The sequence below is a fragment of the Malaclemys terrapin genome, chromosome 1 (genome assembly GCF_027887155.1).
Source record: "Malaclemys terrapin pileata isolate rMalTer1 chromosome 1, rMalTer1.hap1, whole genome shotgun sequence".
Classification (NCBI taxonomy): Eukaryota; Metazoa; Chordata; order Testudines; family Emydidae; genus Malaclemys; species Malaclemys terrapin.
Genome location: NC_071505.1, coordinates 296,798,579 through 296,813,868, shown reverse-complemented (window position 1 = coordinate 296,813,868; position 15,290 = coordinate 296,798,579). Strand labels below are relative to the sequence as shown.

At 42.0% G+C, this 15,290-nt stretch overlaps 1 protein-coding gene across 1 annotated transcript; it reads left to right on the top strand.

Annotated features, from left to right (window-relative positions):
* Window positions 1-6,259: 6,259 nt before the first annotated feature.
* Window positions 6,260-14,305, top strand: DLEU7 (deleted in lymphocytic leukemia 7). The gene is made up of 2 exons (XM_054033722.1): window positions 6,260-6,742; window positions 14,099-14,305. Exons 1-2 carry the CDS (start codon window positions 6,260-6,262, stop codon window positions 14,303-14,305), a joined length of 690 nt encoding a protein of 229 aa, XP_053889697.1.
* Window positions 14,306-15,290: the final 985 nt, after the last annotated feature.

Genomic DNA, 15,290 nt, shown 5'->3' with positions numbered 1-15,290 from the left:
CCAGGGTGGGGTAGGTCCTTTCCTGGCTCTCTGTTTGGTATCCTGTGGAGGCCTTGGACGCCTCATGGATCTCTGCAGCTCTGAATGCTGCTCTCTGCAGGGCAGGAACTGTCTGGCCCATGCACTAGTTCCCACTGCAGTTCAAAGACTCTGTTTGCACGGAGAGGGAGTTAATCGGAGACCTCCTAGGCAGTTCTGCTTCTCTGTCAGCTCAGAAACAGCATTCTCACTTAGTACTGCTGCCAAATTGGGTTAAGCCAAAACAAAAAGTTGGCAAATATATAAAACTTAAGTTGGTAGAAAAATCTGATTCTTTCTGAAACAGTTTAATCTAAAATTTTAAAACATTTTAAATTTTTCTAAGACGTTCTTGAGGATCTTTTTTACCTTGAAGGAGCTAAGAAGGCAGAGAGAGAGACAGGTGTGGAGAGAAACCTGTCCACCCAGAGGAGTGAGTGGACACTACAGGCAGACATAAGGATAAGGGGTGAGAAGGAGGGATGGACGAACACACAGTCACTCGGCAAAGTCAAAGTAAGTCTCAATACATCACCCATCTCACCCCACAAGGAGACACAAGTGAGGAAGAGCCACATGCAGTCTCTCCCCTCTTTCTGGAGGGACAGGGTGAGTGCTTCATAGCCAGTCCCAGTAACACACTCGTGCTCTCAGACTCAAGTAACAGGCTAGTTTGCACCAAACCATCCTCCACCAAACCTCCTCCAATTCAAATTCTCTGCAAGACTTTTTCAAAACCAGTGATCGGATCAGAAAGCAAGAAAAAGTATGTGTGCGCACGCGCGCCAGGGCCTCTATAAAAGGCTGTGTATGATCAATGGCTGAAGAGATCGGGTATGGGAGGAGGGCTGGGAGATGTAGGGAGCTGGGGGGGAGATGCCTACGAAAGGTGGGGCTGCAAGGGGCTGCATGTGCTATGTGTCTAGGAAGATGCAGGGGGCACAAGGGTAATGGGTGCCTGCTGGAGGCAGGGTGTGTGTGTGTGTGCTGGGTGCCTGAAAGAGATGGGGAGATAGGGATACCCCCAATTCACAGTCATCCCCTCCCCATTGCACATCCCTTTCGTGATCAGGTACCAGATGCCTGACCACAGGGTCACTACCAGAATTTTCTTAAGGAGGGTGTGTTTGTGTGGGAGGGGGCGGGGAGGGATTCTCCCCCTTCACATTTTTAGGACTTCTCCCTCCCTCTCTTTCCCCCAGAGAAACCAGGGCCAGCCAAGACTTTTCCTCCCTCCCCCTTACCCCATACAGACCCTGACTGGCAGAAACCTCCCTCCTCCCTTCCCTGAACAGACTGGACCGGCTGGGACTTTCCTCTCCATCCTCTCCTCCTTCTGTGGCCAATGAAGCACTGGCTTTGCACCCCTGCCTGACTGCTCTCAAAACGCCTGGCCTAGACCAGCCTGCCTGCAGCCTGAGTCTCCCTAGGAGCTGCAGCAGCCCCTATGTGAGGCCAATCACAAATCTGTAGAATTGCGGGAGGTGATAGATAAGGGGCAGCTGGACTGAGCTGTCCAACACTGGATCACTACTGAAAAGAAACAGAACGCTAGCTCCAGTGTCCTCTCCCACTGAGGGGCTGAGCAGCCCTGGCTCATCACTGGCCCAGCAAACTGCTTGTGCACATCACAGAAGCCTCCCTACAGCCTTAGTAGAAGTTTAGTCCATTCTGTCTCCATTCATACTGGGAAATGGTGTGGTGGCAGAGGGCTTAGGTTGCCATTATTGTTGAAGTTGTATTATTGTAGGGAGTACGACCCCCGAGAGGCTCAGGCCAGAGTTCCAGGAGCTGGCAAACTTCAAGTGAGGCTTACAAATCTAACTAGACGAAGGGTGGAAGCGGTCACCAAGAGGTGAAGTGATTTGTTCAAGGTCATGCAGCATGGCTGACAGAGCTAGGAGCAAAACCCATGTCTCCTGAATCCCAGCCCAGTGCATCATCCACTGGCCCACCCTGTTTTGCTGATCTTGTTACCCTCAAATTTAGCTGCTAATTAAATTAAATTACCTACAAATTTGTCTAATTTAACAAAAAGGGTAAACAAGGCTGTGGTCCGCCCTACAGGAATTGCCAGAGTATTACCAGGGGGCTTGTCTCTGACGCGCAGAGGGCTCCCCAGAGCAAGCTAGTCTTGCTAACCCCTGAAAAGACATGGATACAGCCTTCCAATCAAGAATGGACACACAAACAGTAATTCTTTGAAAACAAAAGAATGATTTATTTAAAGGAAATAAGTGGTTATAATGTAGTGAATGAAGCAAGCAAGGATACATAGAACATAGTAAAATGCAATAGAGTTACATTAAAGAATTAAAGCGCCGCAGCAAAATAAAAGACACAGACTACATAGAATATATTTAACACATAAGAAATACAGTAGTTTCAATATAACAAGCACATAGGGGTCCCGCATACACAAAGGCTTTTAAACTTAATGTTACAATTAATCTCATTACTTAATACAATCTAATATGCGCGGCCTCTAAATATTTACTTCACATTCACATTGACATTAACAATTAACAAACACTTAATACCTAACACTACCTATTTACATTAATATTTACATTCACATCCTGTGAGGGCTGATCAGGCTGGTCACAGAATGGGTAGGGGAGATCTCACTCAGACCACTGGCATCCAGCCTTATTTACAAGTGAAACCCACACATTCCTTTGCAATAGATAGAAAAATCAGACTTACACTCCTTCTTAGATCCCCTCTGTTACGTCTAAGGGTCCTTCTGCTCTGTCTTATGGCTAGTTGAGGTGGCCGCTCAGTCTCGGAGAAGCTCCTGAGGTGAAAGCTGCCCTCTGGTGACAGATACAGAAGCCGCTGCTATCCTAAAAGCTGTTGCCTTCTTCGTTGGCTGGGTTGCTATAGTAGCCATCGCCAGGGTAATCTCAGGGTTCTACTGCTGCTTCTTCTTCTTCTCAGGTAGATGTTTTCCAGATAGCATCTTTTCTTAGAAGGTGAGTTGCAGCTTCTGTTCTCCACCCCCGCCCCCAAACCCACTACAAGTTCAGCCTGCTGGCTGTCGGCCTTATATGCTGCTTGCTCTCGCAAGGTCAGCTAATTAACCTAATTTATCAACCTGGTTCAACCAATCAGCTTCCAGATATTAGCATATTTTCGCTTCCTGTCTAGATCCTCCCCTTTTATTAGCATAATGTCACATGTACTCACATGTGCTTGCCTGTAATTAGTATGCTGTCACGCTAGAAGTGCTCCTCCCCTGATGCCATCTTGGATTCTAAGACTTTGCTGAGTCATTCTCCAGTACTACATCATCCCTATAGCCACCATCTTGGTCAGCCATGTTGGATTTTCTAAATTTAAACTAACATTAAGGCTCTAATTAAGTAGAAATTAATCTTAAAACTAATTACTAGTCATGCAAACTAAAGGGTCCTGATACTGTCACCACTCTTTTTATGTCCAATTAAAAGAAATGTAATTTCACGATATTTAACCCCCTTCCGAGGTTTTTCTGCAAGCTTCTTATCAGAGTGCTGCAGGGTTTTTCAAAACAGCTGAAAGCAAAAATCTCTCATTACAACATATCTATTGATTAATCATAAACCTCTCCAAAGGTTGAGCAGAGTTCCCTGAAATAAATTCAGCAGCTTCAGAGAAGGACAGTTTAAGTTCTCGCATAATTTCAGTCCATACACAAATTCTTTCTAGACTGGCCATTTCATGTTATATATACGCTTGGATTTCCATTTTTACAAAATCTGCCTCCTTGCCCTAAAAATAAAAAAAATAAAAAATAAAAGCAACTTCTCTCCTTCTCATCTCAAGTCCATTTCCTGGATTATGATTTTGGATCAGATTGTGACATTAAAGCACAGCCTGGAGTATGGGGCAGTGAGGAGCAATAATTCCCCAGTGGAAGCACTGTGAGGCATTGAGCCAGCTGACCTCAGTAGGGCATTAGAATTCAGAACTGAATCCCCAATCAAAGCAAACCTCTTTACATTTATAAAGAATATGAAAACAAGAGAACATGAGCTAAAGTTTAATTTGGGACCAAATGAAAAGTTTAGATATAAGATTTTCAAGGAAAAAATAACAGAATTCCAGTAGAAACATTTGCTGAATGGATAAGGAAAAAAAATGATTTGACCGAGAAAGCAGAAGGATTGCACTATGATAGCCTTTGAGGCGTTTCCCCTCAGATTTCTTGTTTTATAACATTTTTCTAAAACACAACACCCACAACTGTTTTTCCTCATCTATCAAAGCATAAAATTGCCAGTCCTTTGCCCTAACTTAAATCAAGGAAGTAGCAATGTTAGGTTTAATTAAAAACAGCAAATATTTGTACAGCTGTCCCTGGTTTCACAGCACAGAAATAGGTTTAGCATCAAATCTTACAGTTTTAAGTCTCCTGGGGACCATATACAAAAACATATAGGATCCTTCTGGCTCACTTTCCAAAGCCAGAAATGCCTTTTTTTTGGAGTTATTTCAGGTGGGACTCTTTCACCCTTCCTATTTCCAACTACTTTCCTGCTTGAATAGGGATTTTTCCTTGCTCCAAAAAGAGCACTGTCAAGCTTACAGGTTTAGATTATTTGATGCACCTTGGAGTTCATAATAAAATAATAACAAAAGCAAAGAAATAAACATTTTAACATTACAACAACAATTTCAGCTTTAATATACAAAAAAAAAAAAAAACCTGATTGATGATCCATCTCACCACATGTGTCCCCTTTCCTAGAAGCAGGCACTTCATTTCTCTTGGAAAACCAGTGTCAATCCAGAAGTCTTGTTTACACTATTGTAGCGAGGGACCATTACACTACCCTTAGAGGGCGGAGTCTAGATCACCCCGCCCCCCTCACTGGAAGTATAAAAGGCCGGCCCTGCAGCACAGTTAGGGAAAAGCATGTGGAGGAGAAGGATGTACTGCTGGTTTGGCTGTCCCCAAGAGGAACCCTTACCGGGCAGTGCCCAATCCACAGATGCTGACAAGGACTGGTTTGGACAAGGACTGCTGCCGTCTACCCCAAGGAGCCGGAAGAGGCCTGGAGGCTAGAGGTACTGAACCCTGGGGTGGCAGGAAGTGGCCCAGGGCAGTCCTGGAGCAGTCGGCTGCAGAGCCAGGTGTGGCTCAGTCGGCGTGTTGCGGCTGGATCCCCACCGACGCAGGGACAGCCAATCCTGCCCCTGCCAGGGCCCTGGACTGGGATGCGGTGGAGTAGAGTGGGCCTGCGTTCCTCTGACCCCCTACACTGTGCAAGGAGGCTCTAGCTCTGAAGAGGAGCTTCCCTTACCAGTCACCCTTAGAGACTGTTTTGTTTGCTGGCTGGGTGGGCTCCGCCCAGGCCAAAGCCAGCCTGGATAGACTCTGTTTAAGAGCGGACTACTTGAGCTACCCAAACCCAGGCTAAAGCCTGACAGTGACTATTAATCGCCCAGCCCTATTGTGGGCTCTTAGCTGTCTTGCAGACTCTGGTCCTGGCCAGACAGGACCAGCCTGAGTGGCCTCCCTCTGAGCGGGAGAGCGAGGGACCATTACAACTATGTTTATGTGCCTTCTAGTTGTCAGATGGGGGCAACATGAATGAAAGCAATTTTAAACTACTGTGAGCCTGTTAATACATAGAGTTGAGCCTGAGCTGCAGAATTCAGACCGAGCTCTTAACATCCCCGAAGTTTGGAGGTGTTTGGATGTAAGGTTTTGCTTCTGGCCCTACTCTCATTTTAAAATTACTCACTGAAACACATTGTAAAATCCTTCCTCTCCAAAGGGAGAGAGACTTTAAAAATTGCTTACACATGAGTTCAAAATAAGTCTCCCTTCCCTCCCTCACCCCTCAAATGAGCGAGAGTTAATTGATCTCATCCCAGGAGAAACCATATAAGGATTTATACCAACTAGTGCAAATGTATTAAAAGAAACGTGTTACAAATTTAGGTACCCACACAAAATACAGTGCATATGCAGGCCGTTCTCCAGAAAGGAGAAGAAACCAGCTGCCTGTCTGAAAATGTACACATGAGAAGCTCCATGGAGCTTGGGTCCAAGAAATACAATGAAGGGCTGATCTTTTTAACAAGTGCTGAAATGAACCACAGCTATTGACCCCAGGCTGAAGGGGAGGGGCAGGCGGCCACCCACTGGGGGAAGAGATAAGAAAAGAAGGGATGGGAAAAGACGGGGAGGGAAAAAGGCCAAACAAGGTTTAAAAACATCCCGTGGAGGGGAACAGAGGCAAGAGAGCTGATGGCCAGATCAGTACCTTTATTTGTCTCTCTCAACCACCAGCTGGTTGCTCTCCAAACCCTGCAGCTCTTGGACCACCAGCAGCAAGGTGAGGATGCCAGAGCCTGCCATCCCCACTACAAATTGGACCAGGCTTCTCCACCACTCAGCCCAGGTATGTATGGCCCGGCTCTGCATGACATGGGACAGGGCCTGGACACAGCCAGGTCTAGTCAGGCTCAGGAGCAGGAGGAAGGCAGAAGAGCAGCAAGCAAAACCTCTGAGGAGGAAGAAGAATGTGGATCCCAGGCTCTTTCTAACCCAGGTGAGCCCGGGCCAAAGGATTCAAGACAGCTGGGCCCAGCCGGGCCCCGAACACTTGCACAGATTGCTGTGCACAGCATGCTGTCCCGAATAGTAGATTCAACATCCCAGCTTGTCAGTGTGGAACAGACTCTCCTGCTCCCTCTGTTTCAGGAACATCCTTTTCCTATTCACCTAAAAGTAAGTAGTGAGAGATCAAAGGACTCTTCTCCTGGGCTTCCTTCTGCAAATGGGCAGTTAATTGCACTGTTTGGGGCACCCTTGTATATGCTGGATTCTGTCAGACTGACTGGAGCAGTTTTATTTACGTTAATTTGCAATGAAGTAATTACTCCAAATCATTTTAGGATTGCACAGAGTTTACAAAATAATTATAAAGTCAATGACAATCCTTTGTGCTAGCACCGCAGGGGTACTGGATACAAATGCTCTTTTGTTGTAGTTGGGGTTAGTGATGCTTTAAACCATAAATTAGGAAGCGTAGAATTTTTTTTAGGAGATATTTACATTTTCCACATAAAGCCTCAAACTCCCATGTGCTGTGATGGTACCTGAAGAGCCCCAGTCAACAAATATGAAGAGACAAAGAGTGACTTGTAAGTGAAATGTCGATTTTCATCGAATAAGAGAACCAGCGCATATGAGTCCAGAATGACAAGTTATATCTATAGCTGAGATTTAGTGAACATATGTAAGAAGAGGTCCTCATTTTGCTGGTAAAAGGGTGGTGCATAGTATCACACGAAAAATTCTTGTGGCCCTTTGACATTCAAGAAAAAGCCATGCCTAGGGGACTGGGTAATTCATGTGTGTGTGATACAGAGTCCATCACCTGTTGGTCTCTGGGTTGAAATTTGGTCCAGCTTGATTGTGACCAAAAGTCATTACCTTAGGACGATTTATTATGTAAAATGAATTGTAGTCTCTGTCTAATTTTTCACAACAGATGTACACATCACAAAAAGCACATTTCACCCCAGTTTGCATTCTTGTTGATCTTCCTAACAGAGAGGCTGTAAATTGAACCAATATACGGATGTCTCTACCCTTTCACCTTAGCAGGCAGACCCTCCGGGTGCAGATTGGCATTGGCAGGGCAGTGTGGGAGAGAGCTTGCACTGCTGCCAAAAGCTAGAGCCATATCTGTTCAGTGAAAAACCAAGGTCAACCTTTTCAGAAGTTGCTTCTGATTTTAGGTGCCTGAGGATTTGGGTGTCCAGTCTGAGACATGTCACAGACCTGATTTTTCAGAGGTGCTGAGCACCCGTGCTCCCCCCTGACTTCAACTGAAGTTGTAGCTGGTCAATACTTCTGAAAATCAAAACCAAGGTATCTCAAAAGTTGGGCACTCAACAACTGAGGCACCAAAAAAAAAAAAAAAAATCACAGGCTACCTTTGAAAATTTTGGTCTAGATTATTTCAGTCTCCAGGTGTATTAATCTAAGACTTTTCACCAGAACTAAATTCACTTGTGGGGGGTAAGGAGTCAAAGAGGAAAAAGCCTTGTGTGAAGTGGAAAAAGTCAAGATTAAAAAAAAAAAATCAGCTGAAATGGGTAGACCTAGCATTCCTATGCTAGTGAAAAACGAATGTACAATTGTTTATTGGAATGTTGTAATACTGACTTTCCAATATGACACCGTCATTGCTAATATGTAAAAATAAATAATAATCTTCATTAGCACAAATACTAACCAGATAGAATACATCCACCTCAAAGGCGGCTTTATTTTCTTTCTATTCTTTCCCAGAAGACCTTTAATATCTGTGTGGGTGAATGCATCTTTTAGATGCCACTGGGAATAACACTAACTTTGGATTCTCATATTATTATTCTACTTGAAGTCAGGTTAGATCTTTTCTTCAGGGAATGCCCATTATCAGGACCAACTGAACACTGGGATTTTTCTGGGTCAGTTTCTGTGACTGGGTTAAATAAATTCTGCGGTGTGTTTCCATAAAATCTGAGTAATTTAATTAGGTCCTTTAGCTGTGAGTAATTTCATTGCTGCAGGTTTTAGTTTTAAAACAGTTGGATTCCAAGGATTCAGTTTACATGTTCACCCTGCCGGGAAATTTAGATGGAAAAAGCCTCTTACAACTGAACTTTTAGCTGCAGTTCTCAGATGACATGGACATAACCTCTCAAACAGAATAAAAATAGCAGCTGTCCATTCAGTCACACTTTCTACAGCCAAAACACAACCATCCTCAGAGCACAGAAATGCTCTTAAGTGCTAAATGGCCAACTTAGTCTCAGTCATACCGCAAATACATTCATTACTTGCTACAGTTGCTCTGCGGGGCTGCTCCAGACAGTCGAGAAATGGTCTTATTTATATTCTTATTGGTGGTGTCAGTTGAAAAAAAAGTCACAGGTTGCTATAAAAGTGGCCCAAAAATGTAGCTACATGTGGCTTGTGAAAAAAGATCCAAACAACCAGCATTATAACATAGTAAAACGTACATACTCCAGAGACTACCATAGACCTGAAAGCAATGCTTTTTCTAGCTCCCAGGATGCATCAGACAATATTGGTGTGGGAAGCCTGAGAAGTGCCTCAGTGTTAATTTATGATGGAAGGTTAAGCTCCTGTGAGAATTCTGATGGACCTTCCTTTAAGTTTGACAGGTCACTTGACCGGCATCATCATTCACAAACAATATACTAGTGACTTTGGATTTCAGACATCCATGCTAATATATGTTTCTCTACCATAATTATGCACTTCCAGGATGAACAGATCAGTCAGTACAGTACTAAAAGCGAGAGATTTTGTATTTGGGGCAGCACTTTGTGTGTATTTGAAAAGAAAACATAAAATGAAAAGATTCCTGAAATGGGAGTGTGCAGCTCCCTGTGCTATGGGCAGGTGCACACTTCATTACCACTGCTCTTTTGATAACATCCTGCCTCCTGAGCTTGAGTAACTGAGGGGGTCACTGAAGTGTTACTAACTCAGAAATGTATAACAAGATTGGATTGGACTAAACTGGATCTTAGCCAGCTGGAAATGGAATATAAATTATACTAGGAAGTTAAAATAACTATCACAGTTTCAAAACAGTTTTGGTATTTAAGAAAAAAAATAGTGCTTGTGAAAGGTGGCAGATGGACAGTTCTGGATAGTGAGACCTGCCTGACAGTGCGAGTTCCCCATGCCTCTCCACTAGTGTTCTGTCGCTATGTGTGAGAGGGTCTCCATGATCATAAAGGAATAGATCCATCTGGGTGAATCTTTATGCCTGTTGGTTGCTTCACCGTGTTAGATCCTCAACTGGTGTAAACTGGCATAGCTGCATTGAAATCAATGGAACTATGTTAATATACACCAGGAAAGAAGTGGGACTCTGTGCAGGAGTAAGGGTGTGGCCAGGGGGACTCTTTGTAGAATCAGGGTCTGCATCCCTACTCTCTCTCTGCTCAGACTGTCAGCAACAGTGCCACTGCTTGTTGATTTTTGTTTTTCTGCTATATTGAGAGCAATATATAGGGAACAGAACTGAAGCCATATGCTCACTCAGCAACCAACAGATGTGACATCAGAAACTATTGACCTAGACTAGATTCAAACTGGAGGACTAGAAGAGCTAGGCTCTGTATCCCAGCTATGCTATCCTCTTTAGCTATGATAATCTTTGAAAAATACTGTAATGCCAACACATTAGCTACTCAGAAAAGGGCCAGCGTGTAGTGCCAGCAACACAGGCACCATGCTCTTTTTTCACATGATTTTCACCATTTTTTCCAAAGCACTATAGAACTGATAGTTGTTGCAATGAAGTATTTGTAATTACACTTAATCAAATCCTATTTTCTGAAAGCGGATTTCTGACCCAAAGGGAAGGTTCTCTTTTCCCACAAAACAACTGGCTCTAGAGTAGACAATATGCTGATTCATGACAAGTGGTTTAGTGGTGATGGCAACCAGAAAATTGACCTTCACCAGAATTCTTATAAAACAGCAACAGAATCTTTACCTGCCACCACATATTAAACCAATTAAGTGTGCACAAACACACTTTTTTTTTTTTGGTAGCTAATGAGGTTATAACATAATTCCTGTATCTTCTAGCAATGAATTTTCATTCTTACAGTAATTAATATGAAAATTGACCATGGAGAGGTTGCTCCAAAGTACAAACTATAAGTATCATTTTAAGTTGTTTGGGTATAATTAAAATGTTGACAAATAAACAATTTTTGGTTTTATTTCTAACAGCATGGAGATCATTTTTGGAATTGTCCCCAGAATCACTATGAATTCAGTGAGAAAATAGGTACTCATGGCTACATGACATTAACAATCTCTTCACCCTGATGATTGCTCTGTACTCTGCATTTGTGCCCGCTTTGTTAGAAAAATGCTATATGGTAGCAAACCACAGGATAACTGGTTTTAATTTTTTCACACAGTGACTTTACAAGAAATTATTAATAGCTGTATATTTTTTTTGTGAGAGATGTCTCATCAGAAACAATACATGAAAGTCTTCCTAAATATAAATGTTTTGAAACACTATGGTTGGAGGGACTTTAAGATGACCACTCCTACACATGTTCCTTCAGAAGAAGTTGAGGCTTATTGGTAATGACGCTTGCATTATACCTCTTCTGAGGAGGGAGGACTCAAATATTTAGTGTTGTCATTGTGGCACCTTTTACAAAGGTGAAATAAACTCTTTTCAAAGGTGGGAGAGGGAAGATAGGAAGGGGGGAAAACCCCAAGAAAACTAACATGTTTTTAATTTTCTGAGAAATAATATTTAGCACGTCTATAATGCTTATATTTTCAAAATGCTTTACAAACATTAGCTAATTCTCTTAATATCTCTATGCAATAATGCTTACTTATGTCCATTTTATAAATGAGCAAATTAAGGCAAGGAGCTTAAAGCACTATCTTCCCTAAATATTTTACTGTGTTTAAAGCACAATGGCTCCCCAGCCACCTACTAATATTGACTGGACTTGCCCATTTAAATGGGGACAAACCATCTTATAATTACATTTAAAAAACTTTACTTCAGTTGTGGTTCTTTTCAAGACCAGGCATTATGATGTATTATAATTTGTATTATGGTAGCACCTATAGGCCCCATCTCAGATCAATACTGGTCCACACTAGAATTTGGCCAAAAATTTCCACCATTGCTTCAGTTCTACCAATGGTACCAGCAGTGATGGAAGCAGTATTATAGACAAGGCACTTGGTGGTTGCAGGCCTTTCAGCCACCATGTTGTCTAACGCAGCTTACAGCAGATATAAACAACATGGTGGTTAAAACGCTAATGAATGCCAGCAACATTGTCTGCACTAGCTTTCCCCTCATTGCTGCTACCAATGGAGCTGAACTGGGGATAGTCATTGTGGAAAATTCTTGGTCAAAATGCCTGATGTGGACACAGCCACTGAGTCAGCAAAAGAGCAAAATATAGAATCTTCTATATTCCAACTTCATAACAAGTTCACTAGACCATGCACTTGTGAGCATGCTTAAGAAAAAAAAACAATTTTCCTGACTGCAAACCATAAAGATCTACTTGATTTATCTATTTAACAGTTAAGAGTAAAAAAATGACAGAAGTAAACAGGCCTTATTCTCTTTAATGGTGTCTTGTTAAGCATCATCATAAACTAAATTACACTAGTAATTAATTAACATTAGTTAATATATTTACGATAGTGCTCAAAAATAAAAGCTGTTCAAGTAGAAATGTCCTACTGATTCAGCTCAGTGTCAGGTGACAAATATCTAAAGCAGTCAAAGACTGGTTGAATATTTTAAGTCCTAATTTTAAGAGATTTAGAACTAGTGGGCCATGCAGTTCTTATTCTGGTGCAGCTCTGTCAGTGCCATGTGGGATATTAACTCATCTGTCTAAACATATGGGTCTTGACAAACAAAAGCTGCAGGAAGGATATGCTCCTGCACTGAAATTGAAAACACTTCAAATGAAATCACTGCAAATATTTATTGTGTTAGTATTTTAATAGAAACTATGAACCACTTGAGCTATTGCTCTCGATCACTTCAGTTCACAGGTTTGGAACAGTGGAGTCCTAATACAGAAGGGCTTTTTTAGTAAGCACACTTTTCTATTTACTTCAGTTAGTTAATATCCAGGTGTTTTTTTTTGTTGTTGTTTTTTTTTTTTTGAAAGGAGAGAATGAAAATTTTCATTTTCTGTCCTGTATCCCAAAGTTACCATGTGCTGGACACCTGGAAAAGCTGGCATTACTAGCTTGTTTACTTATTCAAATATAATAAGAGGTAAAATAAATTGCACTATGGATTTTATATCTAGGAAATTTCTGAATTCTACCAAAGGGAGCTTTATAGATCAGGATTCGAAAGGTACCTTCAAAGGAACAATCAAAATATTTTTTAAAAGGAAAAAAAAATTGCTACTTACCTAGGGTCGTGCCTTAGTGCTCCCCAGTTTTCCAGAGTTGGGGACATTCCACAATGATGGAATCTTTGCACCTGCAGCAGACTTCCAACAAATGCCAGAGGACTTCAAGGGAGTCTAAAACCAAACTGGTTAGTTTTGCATTATTTTTGTGCCAATTGCTCACCCCTGCCCACGTAGTGAGGCCATTCAGCACATATTTCAGTGTTAACTCCTTTTTGATATTTTGTTTGCAGATCACCTTTAATGTTACCATAATGTAGCAAGTACTGCCTAGATTAAACACATTTGTGCAGTTTTAACAGGGCTATATTTGAAATAATGGCGCTTTGGCCCATGAGGGGCTTGAACCTGCATTCCTTTAAGAACGACAGCTGACAACAGAGTCTAAACTCAGTTCTAGAGAGTAAAAGCACAAGCCTTTACCACTTCAGAGAACAGACCAAGTATATTAACTAGAAGAAGTAGCAGACTCATAAGCCTCTTATGTGGAGCAGCTACTATAGGGGGACAAAGACCAACGTTCTCCTAAGGTTCATCTGTAACAAAATTAATACATTAACACACATGATGTTAAACACTACTTTGCATCAAGTATAGACAAGAATAAATGGTTTAAAAAGCATTAGTGAGCATCCCCCTAGGGTTAACCATGTCCACCCAACTTTTAAAACATGGTTGGCATGGTCTACACTAGATGCAAAGTCACTTGGTTAGAACTGGTTAATTAGCACGTTGTTCAACACAATGCCTTTCCCTAGTGGACACAGGTCCTAGCGTGGATTATGTTTGCAGAGCAAGTTCTCAGGGAAGCCAGAGGGCATTTTGGGTGTGCAAGAATATCAAAATCAGGCCGGAGACAGTTATCACAAATTAAACTACTAAAACTATGATTAATTGAAAGATAATTTTTAATATGAAGCTGCTAAAGTTCAGAGGAGACTGGTGACATTTAAAAGCAGGTAGGTGAAACTGACACAAGGTTGCACGTCACGACACTTTGCAGCAATGTGTAAAGATCAGAAATGAAAGTTCATGCCGAAGGTTTCTGTCTAGAAAGATGTGCTGTGCATGGCTAAAGCATTACTTGTCACTCATTTCTTTTTGGTTTGGCTTTTAGGATAGCATTGAGTTTAGAAACATCTGCAGTCATATGGCTTTACAGTTGGAGGGGCAGCGATTTGACAGAGACTTACATGCAGCACACCAGTGTTTGAGGACCATCATTGAGAAACTGATTCATTCACTTGCAGTTTTCCCCTCCGATTTGTATGCCATAGCCCAAGCTTCACTGAGACAAATCCTACAAAACCTCCCAGAGATGTGAAACAGTCACACAGACAAGAGTGACTAATATGTGTAAGAGGTGATAGTACAACCCTACCTCTCAATTGCCTCCAAAATTATGTGTAATTTAAAAGGTTGAATCTGAAGCCTCCGCTCACACGAGTGATCCCATTGACTTCACGTGAGTAAGGATTTCATAATCAAGAGCCCAATCCTGCAAAGTGTTGCGCACCCTTTGTCTTCCTGGCCAAACTGGTATGAATGGGAATTGAGGGCACCTCCAGTAGTTGATCTGCACCTGGCAGAACTGTGCCCCACATGAACCAGGACTATAGAGTTAGACCCTAAAATTGGGACATTGGTAAAAAGAATGGTGGTGGAGAAGAGGACTGGACCTTTGGAATTCTATTAACCTACATCACTATTAGTGAAAACATGTTTTCAAATCATTCTTTGTGCTAGTTTGATACTTCAGAGACAGAAAGCGCTGTACATAAGAATGTAACTTTATCACCAGGACAACACATCTGAGAGGTATGTTGTGTGCACAGTATTTAAAGATAGCTTTAAAAGGGAGACGCTCTCTAGAGTACTTTACTACACTGATCTGAAACAACTGATCTGAAGGGTTGCCAATTCAGAAAAGGAAAAAGGGGGGAAATTTTTAGATCCAATAGGATCACTGTTAAAAATAAATACTGGTAAATAAAAGCCCTCAGTAGTCAAGCACATAAATGCTAATGGAAAGCAGACAGAAGGGACACAAAGTGTGGCCAAAGCAAATGTATTCAAAGATTTAAACATATATTTGTGGAAATTGCTTTGCAAAACTCACCCAGCTCTAGTAACTGTACAACACACAGGCATACAACTCTGCTCATATACTGCCAAACCAGGAGTTTCCATAGTCTGAGGTTTTTTCTGTAGCTGCATGTGAAAGGGAGAAATTCAGCTCAATTTTTATCGTACTTGTGTATGGATGAAGGCATTCTGCATAGAGTACGAGATAGAAAATAGTCTCTTTC

Excerpts from the sequence above, each read along its gene's own strand:
- DLEU7 (XM_054033722.1), top strand. The coding sequence starts at position 6,260 with ATGGCCAGATCAGTACCTTTATTTGTCTCTCTCAACCACCAGCTGGTT. Across the intron at positions 6,743-14,098 it reads CTTTTCCTATTCACCTAAAA|GATAGCATTGAGTTTAGAAA; the intron begins GTAAGTAGTGAG and ends TTTGGCTTTTAG.